Consider the following 14,264-nt stretch of genomic DNA (forward strand, 5'->3'; position numbering starts at 1 on the left):
TAGGTGGGGTTTACATTAGACCGTATCAGCGGATCATCAGATTAACGTTTTTAAAATGATTAGCGTGCACACAGCAATGCCAATACACGATTCGCGTGCACACAGCAACGCCAATACACGGATACGCTCGGCTCCGCAGGCATCCTGCGCTCCAAATCACTCCGCCCTGAACAGCGAGTGCCCTCTGGAGGGTGCGCACTCCGGCCCTGCGCAGCTCACAGAGCGCACGAGTGAAGCACACGAGCAGTGATTCGGGACTGAGCCGCTGTGTGTGTGATATCTCGGTGCATATCGGGCATGCGCGTCACTTACCACTTGCAAGTGGAAGGATGGCAAGCCTAAAGACAATCATAACTACACAATGGGCAGTGTTTGCATCAGTATTTGCAGTATTTTCATACTTTTATACTCTTTAATGAAAGGTGATACAAGGCGGAAGTCCACGCCGTTTTTCAGCAGTCACGTCACATGACCAACGCCAGCGAATCAGGAAGGTGGAGGTCACAGTGACATTGTCCAATGACGACACCAGCTAGAGCTCAGCACAGCGTATCCTCAATGTTTACACAGCACCGGACCAGACACGATCTGGATTGAATACGTGGACCCTGGCGGATTCCCATTTCCCGGCGTTTTAATGTAAATGGACAGTGCATCCGCGAAGAAAACGAGACAGATATGGTCTAATGTAAACTTGGCCTTAACATTTTGGTAAAACTTCAGCAGTACAGTCTTCAAGTTGGCCTTATTAAAAAGTCTCCTGCGATTATGTGAACACTGTCAGGGTGAGCCCGCTGCTGTTTGTTAACGGTGTTCAGCAGGAGAGAGAGCGCTGTGTTTACACTGGCGTCAGGTGGAATGTACACAGCTGTGATAATTACCACAGTTAGCTCTCTCGGTAGAAAAAAAGGCCGGCATCTTATAGACATGTACTCGAGGTCCAGGGAACAGTGTTTATCTATAATTGTTCCGTTGTTACACCAATTATCATGCACGTAAATACAGACCCCTCCCCCTCTGCTCTTACCAGAATCCTCAGTTCTATCCCAGCGGAGCAGAGTGCGGCCTGCTAGCTGCAAGCTAGCATCGGGTATTTCCGGATGAAGCCAGGTTTCTGTGATAATTAAGACACAGCAGTCCCGAACATAGCGATTTCCAGTGATTTGTAATTCCAGATCATCCGTTTTATGCACCAGGGATCTAGCATTAGAGAGATACAGGCTCGGTAGAGGTGGCTTGTGTGGTTTTCTTAGCCTTAGCATAGCACCGGACCTGCAGCCCCGCTTCTGCTTCCTCTCCCTCCTCCGTCTGCGCCACCTCCTAGACCCGACAACAATCCACGGAGAGCCCGGCGGTCTCGCTCGGTCATCTGGGATGTTATGTGTGAAGAGAAAGTCGCTTGAAACAGATACCTGATGTTGGTTACCGATGGCTAAAAGTGTCTGGCGGGTGTACTGTATGTTCGCAGAACCGATGTTGCACAAACAAGCAAGAAATAAATACAAAAAACAAACAAAAGAGCACTGAAAAGGAGAGCCGTAAGCCGCTGCAACCACGCGCGCTGCCATCTTGTCATTTAATTACAGCATTCGGTCGTTTTGGGTTCACACCTGCCATCAATTAAAATGACTCTGATTAACCCCAAATAAAAAAGTTCAGACATTTACTCAGTTGCATCCTCCAGCCAAAGCCAGGGTTCACAGAGAGCTTACAAAGCATCACAGGGATCTCATTGTTGAAAGGTATCAGTCAGGAGAAGGGTACACAAACATTTCCACGACATTAGATATACCATGGAGCACAGTGAAGACAGTCATCAAGAAGTGGAGAAAATATGAGACAACAGTGACATTACTGAGAACTGGACGACCCTCCAAAATTGATGAAAAGACAAGACGAAAACTGGTCAGGGAGGCTGCTGAGAGGCCGACAGCAACACTGAAGGAGCTGCAGGAATTTCTGGCAAGTACTGGTTGTGTAGTACATGTGGCAACAATCTCCCGTATCCTCCATATGTCTGGACTATGGGGTAGGGTTACAAGATGGAAGCCCTTTCTTACAGAGAAAAGCATCCAAGCCCGGCTAAATTTTTGGAGAAAAAAATAAAATAAAATCTTCCAAAAGCATGTGGGAAAATGTGTTATGGTCTGATGAAACCAAGGTTGAACTTTTTGGCCACAATTCAAAAAGGTATGTTTAGTGCAAAAACACCACTGCACATCACCAAAAGAACCCCATACCCACGGTGAAGCATGGTGGTGGCAGCATCATGTTTTGGGGTTGTTTTTCTTCAGCTGGAACAGGGGCTTTAGTCAAGGTGGAGGGAATTATGAACAGTTCTAAAAATACCAGCCAATTTTGGCCCAAAACCTTCAAGTGTCTGCTAGAAAGCTGAAGATGAATTTCATCTTTCAGTATGACGATGACCCCAAAAAAAAGTTTTGGAACGGTCCAGCCAGAGCCCAGACCTAAATCCAATTGAAAATCTGCGGGGTGACCTGAAGAGGGCTGTGCACAAGAGATGCCCTCGCAATCTGACAGATTTGGAGCGCTTTTGCAAGGAAGAGTGGGTAAATATTGCCAAGTCTAGATGTGGCAGGCTGATAGACTCCGACCCAAAAAGACTGAATGCTGTAATTAAATCAAAAGGTGCTTCAACAAAGTATTAGTTTAAGGGTGTGCACACTTATGCAACCAGCTTATTGTATGTTTATTTTTCTCCCCCTAACAGATTTGTTTTTCAACTGAATTGTACAGGTTACAGGTCACATTTAAAGGTAGGAAAAGTTTTTAAATTATTTATTGTGGTCTCATTTTTTTACATCAGAAAAACCTAGCATTTTAATGGGGTGTGTACAGTGGATATAAAAAAAAAAAAAAAAAAGACGCCCAGTCAGTTTCTTTTGAGCTCCTATTACACAAAACAAGCCGTTCAGATTTGGCTCCACTTTCTAGGTCACAAGTGAAGCTCAGTAGAATAACCCCGCCCCCTCATCTGAGCATCTCCACTCATGGCTTGCGAATGAATATCTTAAAGAAAGTGCTACCTGATTGGTTGGAGGAAGAGGGGGTGGGAGGAGTAGTGGCTCATTATCAGTTAAAGGAGCAGGCTGTTCCTCAAATCAGCCATTTTGAACAGGTCTGTTTAGACGGGGTGAGAAAGGAGACGTGGTGCTTTATCCTTGGGGTATTCTGACTAAAGCATCTCACAGACATTTCATTAAGACCAACTTGTGTCAGGAATATTTCTCATGCAGGGGCGTGAGGTTTATCTGAAGCTGATACAGGAATCGGTCTGCGTTTCACTAACCGTAACGTGAACTCGTTTAATCGAGTCCGTGCATCAGTGTTGAAGTCGAGTCACTGAACCTCGATTCCGAGTCTAGTCTCGAGTCAAGTCCAAGTCGTTTAAAAATAAATAAACATTCAAGTTGAGTCCACTATTGATCCGAGTCAAGTCCAAGACTCGGACCGTACCATTTGACGGTGGCCGTTTTAGCACCATTAACATTAGCTTGTTCCTGAACATGGCGTATGAACAGGTGAATGTGCTTCTCTTTATCAGGGAGTGTGAAGTATTCTATCAGAGATGGTTGGGAGACGGATGCAAGTGCAGAAGGTGTTTATTAATACAAATGAAGACACAAACAATCCAGAACGGCAGGCAAAATTGTAAAAAACGGTAAAAAACAGGCAATAAGTCGAGCGAGGCACAAACAGACCATCGTAGACTCAGCAGAATCAAAGACGAGAAACAGGAAATCAGGGATCAGGAAACCAAACAAGGAAACAAGGCTCGGTAATGTGTCAGCAACGCAACTCAATACTTCGCAAAGTAAGTGCGTTTTCAGTTATTATTAAGGTGCATCGATTGCGCCTTAATCCTGCGCAGGTGCGAGTCGTTTACAGCATGTGAGAGTCTGCTTGGCGCATGTGCTGCCCAGAGTGCGCCCGAGAATCTCTCTGATGCACACGCCAAGGCGCACAGGCGTGACACACTTGTACAAAATTAATGTAGATATAAACATCTCATGGCAAATTATTATGGCATGTTATAAAAAAAATAAAGAAAAAAAAAAAAGTCCTCGTCTCCATTTTCCAAGTCCTAATGCAGTTAATGCACAAGTCCAAGTCATCAGTACTCGAGTCCGAGTCGAGTCACGGGTCCTTAAAATTAGGGCATGAGTCGTACTTGAGTACTACAAGCCTGTCATGTATAACTATTAAACATGTTCCAGAAGAAGCGACAGGTTGGCTCGAGTACACAAGCAGCGGTACCTTAGAAACGTGGGTTCTGGCATTCCAGGATCTGCTCCACGCTTGAACCCTGCGGAAAGAGAACAACAACGTGAATGAAATGCGTCAAAGTGTGACACGCTGTGTGCACACGGTTTTGCATGAGCATTGCGTTTGAAACCTTGTTTGCAGAAGTAAAACTTGCCGTCAGCGCAAATGGGTTTAATTGCTAACACTACGTCTGGGCGTGAACTTCTACGAAAATTGTGTAACTGATAAGAGCAAGTGTGAAACTCAATCTCATACTCTTCCTGACACCAGACCTGATTACAATTAATTAATAAGAACCCATCCTAGATAACACCATATCCTCCCATACGTACACTTCCCGTCACCGGTTTCTTCTTCTCGTCATCGGTGTTGAAATGACCTCATTTTAAATATTAAAATCTAACCAAGAAAGTCACTCATTTAAAAATGTTTCATATTAAATGCTGTTTTTGTCTTAAGCCCGTCTCTTCCCACGTTAGTGTATTTAGTCCAACTAAATTGAATCCTGATGCGTTTTGATTATGTGAGAACACTCCAGTCAGGTCACACACTGAACAACGGGGTCTCGTCCAAGTAAACTCCAGCGCGGTTCACGTCCTCTGAGAAGGTAATTCGACTCTGAAATCATCCACGACTGCAGGAAATGATCAAGCACGAAATGTATTTTGGGTTGCAACACTTTTCTGTCAGTGTGAGCTGCTAAACTGAGCCAAAAGCAGAGCAGACAGCTCTTAAGTTGCAGAAATGCCGTGTGCTCTGGAGACTCAGACTGACGAACGGAAACAGAAAATGAACACTAAATGTAAGAGAACAAAAAAGTTTTAAGCTACACTACCATTCAAAAGTTTGGGGTCACTTTGAAATGTCCTTATTTTTGAAAGAAAAGCACTGTTCTTTTCAATGAAGATCACTTTAAACTAATCAGAAATCCACTCTATACATTGCTAATGTGGTAAATGACTATTCTAGCTGCAAATGTCTGGTTTTTGGTGCAATATCTCCATAGGTGTATAGAGGCCCATTTCCAGCAACTCTCACTCCAGTGTTCTAATGGTACAATGTGTTTGCTCATTGCCTCAGAAGGCTAATGGATGATTAGAAAACCCTTGTACAAATCATGTTAGCACAGCTGAAAACAGTTGAGCTCTTTAGAGAAGCTATAAAACTGACCTTCCTTTGAGCAGATTGAGGCTACATCCACACGACAACGGCAACGAGGTTTAATTAAAAAAAATATCGCGTCCACACGGGCAACGGATCAGTAAAATATCAGGTACATATGGCAACGCAACGCTTGCTGAAAACAATGCAATACACATGCCACACCTCTAGGGGCGCTGTAAGACGGTCCCATCGGAGACACCAGAACAATAGAAGTAGACGCATGCGCATAAACCCCTTCTTCTACCCGGTGTGAAGCACTCACAGGAACAAACACAAGATGATGGCTGCGACTACGCGAGGAAATCGTGCCTTCTGTGTGTACAAATTAGTTTTATTAGTGTGCATAGTTTTATATAACTTAATTTTCTTATTGTGTGTGAACATTTTGAAAAGCAGTCTTATCCAGTAAAAAAAAAAAAATTCAAGAAATGGTTCAATTACTTGCTTATTTAAAAGAAAAGCTGTATACAAAAGTGAATGCAATGCAGTGGTTCATACAAAACAGCGAGAGTGCTGCTTGTTCTAGTCATGTGGTTGTGACGTCATCGTAAACAAATCCGTTCTACTCATCCAGACGACTTCGCAACGGCGCCGTTGCCAGATTTTTCCACTCTGGAAACCGTTCTCAAAAAATATCGTTTTGGGGCACCCAAAACGCCGGTGCCGTGTGGACGCCAGGCCGAAACGATAAAAAAAAATTACTGGATTCACCTGAATCCGTTGCTGTGTGGACAGGGCCTGAGTTTCTGGAGCATCACATTTGTGGGGTCGATTAAATGCTCAAAATGGCCAGAAAAATGTCTCGACTATATTTTCTATTCATTTTACAACTTATGGTGGTAAATAAAAGTGTGACTTTTCATGGAAAACACAAAATTGTCTGGGTGACCCCAAACTTTTGAACGGTAGTGTACTTCCTGACAATTATCGGGATTGTTTATTTAGCATGGACTCCATGCTTCTGATTTATACTTGGTAAAGGTCAGTTCATACAAAAAGTTTTATGAGGATGTTTTTAAAAAAAAAAAAAGTGGATATAGAAAGTCTACATATCCCTGTTAAAACTGCAGCTTTTTGTGATGTACAAACATTAACCCAAGATAGAAAATGATCTGACGTGATGATCCTGGTATTGCACACCCTTTCATAAAAAGGCACGGGACTGTGTTCAGAATGAGCCAATCACATAAAATCATCATCATCATCATCATCCACCTGCACCTACATCAGTGAAGTGATTTGGATCAACCCCAAATAAAGATCAGCTGGTCCTGTAGGATTGTCCTGATATCAGAATAAAGCCATTCTCTCTGCATTACTTTACATTAATTGCATTTAGCAGATGCTCTTATCCAGAACGACGTACCCAGGGCAGCAGTTGGGGGTTAGGTGCCTTGTTCAAGGGCACGTCAGCCATTCCTGGTGGTCCAGGGAATCGAACCGGCAACCTTTTGGTCCCAAAGCTGCTTCTCGAACCATTAAGCTACAGCTTCCCCAAAGAGCTTACAAAGCATGTACAGGATCTCATTTGTGGAAACGTACTGATCAGGAGAGGGGTCCAAAACATTAGCCGAATTCCATCATTAACAAGTTGAGAAAACAGGGCGCCACAGTGACGCTACCAGGAAAAGGGTGTCCCTCAGTGGCTGTTAAGAGACCTACAACGGCAGGAATATCTTGCAGGGCGGCACGGTGGTGTAGTGGTTAGCGCTGTTGCCTCACAACAAGAAGGTCCGGGTTCGAGCCCCGTGGCCGGCGAGGGCCTTTCTGTGCGGAGTTTGCATGTTCTCCCCGTGTCCGCGTGGGTTTCCTCCGGGTGCTCCGGTTTCCCCCACAGTCCAAAGACATGCAGGTTAGGTTAACTGGTGACTCTAAATTGACCGTAGGTGTGAATGTGAGTGTGAATGGTTGTCTGTGTCTATGTGTCAGCCCTGTGATGACCTGGCGACTTGTCCAGGGTGTACCCCGCCTTTCGCCCGTAGTCAGCTGGGATAGGCTCCAGCTTGCCTGCAACCCTGTAGAGCAGGATAAAGCGGCTAGAGATAATGAGATGAGATGAATATCTTGCAAATTCTGGTCACTCCCTGCAAGGGACTTCAATCTCTCATTCTTCACATGTCTGGGCTATGGGGTAGGGTGACTAGACAGAAGTCCTTTCTCAAACCAAAGGGAGAGAGCGTGAAAAAGAGATGGGGAAGAAACTTTTTTTTTTTTTTTACACAGAACTCTGACGTGAGCCTCTGCCCCAGACATACGAAAGAAAATGGAAAGGGAAAAAAAAAAAAAAAAAAACTATGAAACTGCATCCGGTATAAAAGTAGCTCATCCAGGAAGTGACTCAGTTTGTTCATAGAATACTGGTATTGCAATAATGTGTATGTGCGCAAGAGGAAGTCATCAGGAAGAGCAGATTTGCACAATAAATAAGTATTTTTTAAAAATTAAAAAGAGGGCAGAAATATTATCCAGCTTCAGAATATCTGGGCAAAAAGTGCTGAGTCACTGAGAAACCCAGTTGATCTCCAGGTCAAAGCAGAGATATGAAACTGTAGCTCAGGAGGTTAAGACGGTGAAATAAGATGCCACAAGGTTGAGAGTTCAAATCCCAGCACTGTCAAGCTGCCAGCGCAAAATCCTTAACTCTCAACTGCTCAGTTGGATAGATGAGACAAAACTGTAAGTTGCTCAGGATGAAGGTGTCTGCCAGACGCTGTAAACACAAATGAAAAATTAAAAGAAAAAAAAATTTAAAATGATCTTTACATGGGAACCTGCAGTTATTCGTCTTTTATTATTATTTCCGTCTGGATTGAGTATATTGTTCTCCCTCTGAGAAAACCACAGCAAATTACATCATGATTTCGACCCAGCTCCAGAATTAACTCTTACATGCTGCCAAATAAATAAACCGCAAATAATCCAGTAATTACATTGACAGTCAAAGCACAAATTAAAAGTCTACAGTTAGCCAAGCTAAGGAAGTAAGTACACACCACCAATGTGCTGCTTTTGTTTGCTTGGAAACCTAATTGATCAGACTTTAAATAAATAAATAAATCCCCCCCCCTGGTATATCTAGCTAGTTAGCATGTTAAAGGAAAGATTTTTTATTTTTTTATTTTTTTTTTTAAACCTGGGCCCCATTTTCCCATCTGTTTGGGTCCAAATATTTACTATGGACAAAAACGATTGAAATCGGTCCAGCATTGAGTTAGATCGCTATAACCAGCAACCGCAAAACGACTGTACAATTTAATTCTACAGGGCAAACATCTGCGTCACAGTAAAGCACTGGTTTTCACCACTGATGCTCTTTTTTGACCAACAGGGAACAAACGGGTTCCGTTCTGATTTGTGCACCAAATTTTGAACCGTTCAGCACAGTAGCAAAAAGATCATTAAATGGATGAGCGAACAACACAATGAACGCTCCCTCTCCTCGTTAAGATGCTCTTAGTGTTAAGAGGCTTTTAGGAAACTTGACAGAGCATTTCAATAAAAAATACAATTGGTTTGGAACCTGAAAAGTTGGTTCCCAGCTGGAACCAAAATATAGCTGTTTTTTTCCAGTGCGAACCGTGATGACATCAGTGGACGTGGCATTATTTTGGAGAGGAATGGAGAACACAACACAATGGAAAAGGATACATCATCAGGGGGGAAAAAAAATGGACTGAAAACAAATATTTGCAATAAGAGACGCTCACAGGTTACATTACATTAACGGCATCTGGCAGACGCTCTTATCCAGGAGTGACGTACAACATATCCAGAGCAGCCTGGGGAGCAATTGGGGGTTAGATGCCTTGTTCAAAGGCACTTCAGCCATTCCTGCTGGTCCAGGGAACCAAACCGGCAACCTTCTGGTCCCAAAGCTGCTTCTCTAACCATTAAGGCCATGGCTTCCCCCATGGCAGGTAATGAAGGAGTCAGTGAGCTCTACCATCTTGCTACTACTCTTTACTCCCATTGTGAATTGTGCTGCAGTGCGTTCTGTTCATGACGCATCCTTGATTAAAATGCTTATACTCAAAACTGGTGAAAAAGTGTAGTATGTGCTTGATGTGGAGATGTTTCCCCCCCCCCAACAGGAAGTCAAAATATAACTAAAGGCCTCCGCTACAGGAGATGATCAACTGCCTGTACTTCACAACTCTAGAGAAAGTGACAAGAGAGAGTATGACTATGTGACGTGACGAAATGCTGGGAAAATACAGTCGTCACAGTGACATCACGATTACATGATTAGTTGGAGTTTCCACCTTATGCAACTAGAAATGATCGGTAGCACAAGATCAAAATCACAGTCTCCATTTCAAGTGAATCCATGAGGGGTTGAGGACTCCAGCAATCCGTGACACAAAGGCAGACGATCCCCAAGCAACTATTATTACTATTGTAGTCGAATTAGGAATGTGTTGTTAAGAGAGCCATCACAACACATATCACTATACACTAGGCATGTAACAATATATTGTGATGATAAATCACGATACAAATTTATGATGATTTGAATCAATGAAATTAAGCATGGTTAAGATCAGGCTGTGGGATCTCTTAGGTTTCTTTAAAGCTGTAATTATGCTGTTTAGAAAGCAGAGAACATCATACAATTGCAGGAAAACATGTGACTTCACCTTCAACTCTAATGCCACAAAAAAAAAAAACATCTAAAATGGAAAAAACAGCTGTTGTGTCACTGACTGTACAAATAGATTTAACAAGAAATCAGAGCGCTCTTTTTACAGGCTGCTCGTTCCCATTTTAGATCTGCTTTTTGTGTGTTTTTGCAGCATCAGAGCTCTGTTACTTCTGCCTAGGGTGAAGTCATGTGTATTCCCGCTGTTGTAGGTTATTCTCTGCTGGGTAATTCCGCCCCAAATCACCAGATTTAGAAAAAAAAAATGTTCACTACTGACCATCTCAGATTTGCTTCATACTTTCTGGAAATGGTGTCAGTGTGCCCAATAAATAGTGTACAAAATTTTAGGCTTGTACCTTCATTAGTTTGAGATATAGGGGCTTTAAAAAAGGGGCGTGGCCCCAATTTCACTGTTGAAACGCGTGCTACAGAAAACGGACCTAACTTCCATAAGTCATTACTTTTAAACTATTCATGCAAGATACATGAAATTTTCAAGGATTGTTCTTCAATGCCAGACACCTTTAAATACCAAAATAGAAAGTTCACAGTTCAATATTTGCCAGGTTATGGCTTGCTGAAAATCATAAAAAATAAAAATAAAAACCGTGCTTTGGAGCAACTTTGACATCCCACATCAAAGCACACCAGATCTTTCAAATTTTCTTATTTATTACTCATATTATAGTACTCTTTAGGCAACTAGGTACGTGTTCAAAATAAATAAAACTTTGATTTATTAGGCTTTAAAAATTAAAAACATTTTGCGCCTAAAATTCAAATGCATGTTACAGATGTATGACATGGTCTACCATAAAAACAATTATACCACTGGAAAGAGCTTGTTTTGATTAGCAAATGCACAAAATATGAAGTTGGTACCCTAAACCAAACTATAAATATTAAGGTATCAAGTACGGCATGTTTTACGACAGACGGAAATGCTGTTTTAAGGCATATTACAATACAATTACAAACCTACACTGTCGGAAAAATAACCTTAAAAATACTTTATTTGAAAAGCTTAGTGTATTGATTTGCTTTTCCACATCAGACGGAAGTTTATACTGCCTGCCAGTTGATGCAAGTGGGGCATCAATGATTTTCATGACATGCACCAGAGGAACCCAACAGTTATCCTCCCTCCTGGGCCAGCTGTAAGTCTGAGAGGGACCATGAGGATGCATAAATGTTGCTTGTACATCTTGTTCCTGCTCTGATAATGCACAAATAGGGGTGTTCACACGGCACATATTTGCATCGATGCTGCACCGATGCATTTTGTTGCGATATATCTTACACCGGTGTAAATTTTGTGGAGCGTTCACACGTCACAAACCTGCTTACTAGAGAGAAGCGTGTTAGCACCGGTGCAGCCCCACTTGCGATCACACGGCAGTTTTTGCGACCGTGCTATACGATAGTAATAATGCGGAAATTAAATATGCGCATGCGTGAAAATGTACTTCCTTTTCCCGGTTGTCATGGCATCACCAAGCGCCGGGAAAACAACGTGGATGAAGACACCAGTGTTGCCAGATACTGACATTTTCCAGCCCAAAATATGCTCAAATCCGCCAAAATGCACTTAAAACCGCCCAATCTGGCAACACTGGAAGACACGTAGTTCTGTTGTTGATGATATTCGCCATTTTGGAAGCGCAAAATACCAGGATGCAAATTATGCAATGCCCGTATGTAATCAACTCTCCTCACGCATAGCGAGTCTACCCCTGTAGCATTCAGACGTCCCATTTTATATCGGTGCTGCCCTGCAAACTAGCATTTACTCCGGAGTAAATTTCTTAAACCACCTCCTGAGCAGGGTTAGATTTGCACCAGTTTAAGCAGCTTTCAGGGGCTACACCAGTATAACTTTGTACCATGTGAACGCTCTACCGGGGCAGCCCCGGTGCTACACCGGAGTAAAAGTTGCCGTGTGAACACCCCTAATGTTGCCTATCCACCACTGTCTGTCATACAAACATACAACATATTTACCAGGAATTGTATCTGCCAGAGAGACTGCTGATTTAACGAGGGTTTTATGCATTACTCGTGGCCGATTCCCACTCATATCCACAATGAAGCTAGGACCACCTGACACCCTGCTGCTGGTTGGACATGATTGGAATGAATAAGTGGTTGTCTCCTGTTCCAGGAATAGTAGCTGACCTTGAAAATCTTGTCTCCAATGCTTTTCCACTCTCCATAACTTCCCCTGTACCAACCCAGATGAAATGGATGTTCTTGATATGTTTTTCTGCCCACAAAAACAGATCAGATGGGGTTAGTATGTGATCACTCGTGACTGCCTGTGAGCTAGCTCGAGATGCTGACCGCTTTACAGTGCCTCCAATACCATCACAGGCTAATTTACCATGAGAAATGGCAAAGAAATGCCACAAGTCCAAAATCGTCTGCATGCTTTATTAGATTTGTGAAATTTTTATAGTTTTTGTATTGGGCTGCTGATCCGTCACTGAAGTAAATGACCTTTTTCAGTTGGGGATGTAAATGGCATACATATGGTAAAACCTTTTTTAAGAATGCATGCACAGCCACTGTATCATGCTTAAGGCAGTCACTTATTATGCAGATAGAGCTGCATTGTTACTTTTGTACCATCTTCATTCTTTGCTCTAATGTACACTGCAAATGGATGAAGAGTGCATTGGCTGTTGTCTCTTGCCCCTTTTCCATCAAAGCAGTTCCAGGGCTGGTTCGGGGCCAGTGCTTAGTTTGGAACCGGGTTTTCTGTTTCCACTGACAAAGAACTGGCTCTGGGGCCAGAAAAACCGGTTCCAGGCTAGCACCAACTTTCTGCTGGGCCAGAGGAAAGAACCGCTTACGTCAGCAGGAGGGCAGAGTTGTTTAGACCAACAACAAGACCGCGAAAGATCGCCATTTTTAAGAGACGAGAAGCAGCAGCTGTACAAACGCGAAGTCATCCATTATTATTGTTGTTGTTGCCGCTGCTGCTTCTTCCGTGTTATTTTTGCTTTGATGTTCACGCCAAGGTTTATGTAAACGTAGCGCCGTAACTGACGTATACAGCGCCGTAACTGACGTATACAGCGACGTAATGACGTGGCTCCGCTTAGCACCGCGAGCTATGGAAAAGCAAACTGGTTCTCAGCTGGCTCGCAAGTTGAACGAGTTGTGAACCAGCACCGGCTCCAAACCAGCCCTGGAACTGATTTGGTGGAAAAGGGGTACCAGTAGTATCCCTGGGCAGAATCCTGTACACAGAATGAATAGTTTTCGGCAAACTCCAAAAGCATAATACATTCATCCGCTGACAGGTTTTCCTTTAAATATCCACTCTGGTGTTTGGCAATGAAATTATGTTTTGCTAGTTTGTCTGCTAGCAGATTATATGCCTTAAAACAGCATTTCCGTCTGTCGTACAACATCCCGTACTTGATACCTTAATATTTATAGTTTAGGGTACCAACTTCATATTTTGTGCATTTGCTAATCAAAACAAGCTCTTTCCAGTGGTATAACTGTTTTTATGGTAGACCTTGTCATACATTTGTAACATGCATTTGAATTTTAGGCGCAATTTTTTTTTTAAAGCCTAATAAATCAGAAAGTTTGATTTCTTTTGAACACGTACCTAGTTGCCTAAAGAGTACTATAACGAGTAATAAATAAAAAAACTTGAAAGATCTGGTGTGCTTTAATGTGGAGATGTGGGGCGCCAAAGTTGCTCCAAAGCACATTTTTTAAATGATTTTCAGCAAGCCATAACTTGGCAAATATTGAACTGTGAACTTTCTATTTTAGTATTTAAAGGCGTCTGGCATTGAAAAACAATGCTTGAAAATTTCATGTGTCTTGCATGAATAGTTTAAAAGTAACGACTTATGGAAGTTAGGTCCGTTTTCTGTAGCACGCGTTTCAACAAGAAATTGGGGCCACGCGCCTTTTTTACAGCCCCCCTCTCTCAGAAACTAATGAAGGTACAAGCCTAAAATGTTGTACACTATTTATTGGGCACACTGACACTATTTCCAGAAAGTATGAAGCAAATCTGAGATGGTCAGTGGCGAGGCCTCTGGTGATTTCACATGGATTGACCCTGCTGTCTAAACATAATTACAGCTAAAAACAAAAAACTAAGATCATGGTTCTCTCTTATTCTGCTTGTAAACTCAGTTCCCTG

The 14,264-nt window shown here is 42.6% G+C and overlaps 1 protein-coding gene across 1 annotated transcript in view; it reads right to left on the minus strand.

Annotated features, from left to right (window-relative positions):
• The window catches only part of tomm7 (translocase of outer mitochondrial membrane 7 homolog (yeast)), a 41,323-nt gene that overhangs the window by 7,616 nt on the left and 19,443 nt on the right, over positions 1-14,264 (minus strand). Inside the window, exon 2 of the mRNA XM_060942005.1 lies at positions 4,279-4,327. Coding sequence (XP_060797988.1) covers positions 4,279-4,327 — 49 coding nt within the window. The remainder of the gene's footprint in view (positions 1-4,278; positions 4,328-14,264) is intronic.

The sequence above is a fragment of the Neoarius graeffei genome, chromosome 16 (assembly GCF_027579695.1).
Source record: "Neoarius graeffei isolate fNeoGra1 chromosome 16, fNeoGra1.pri, whole genome shotgun sequence".
NCBI lineage: Eukaryota > Metazoa > Chordata > Actinopteri > Siluriformes > Ariidae > Neoarius > Neoarius graeffei.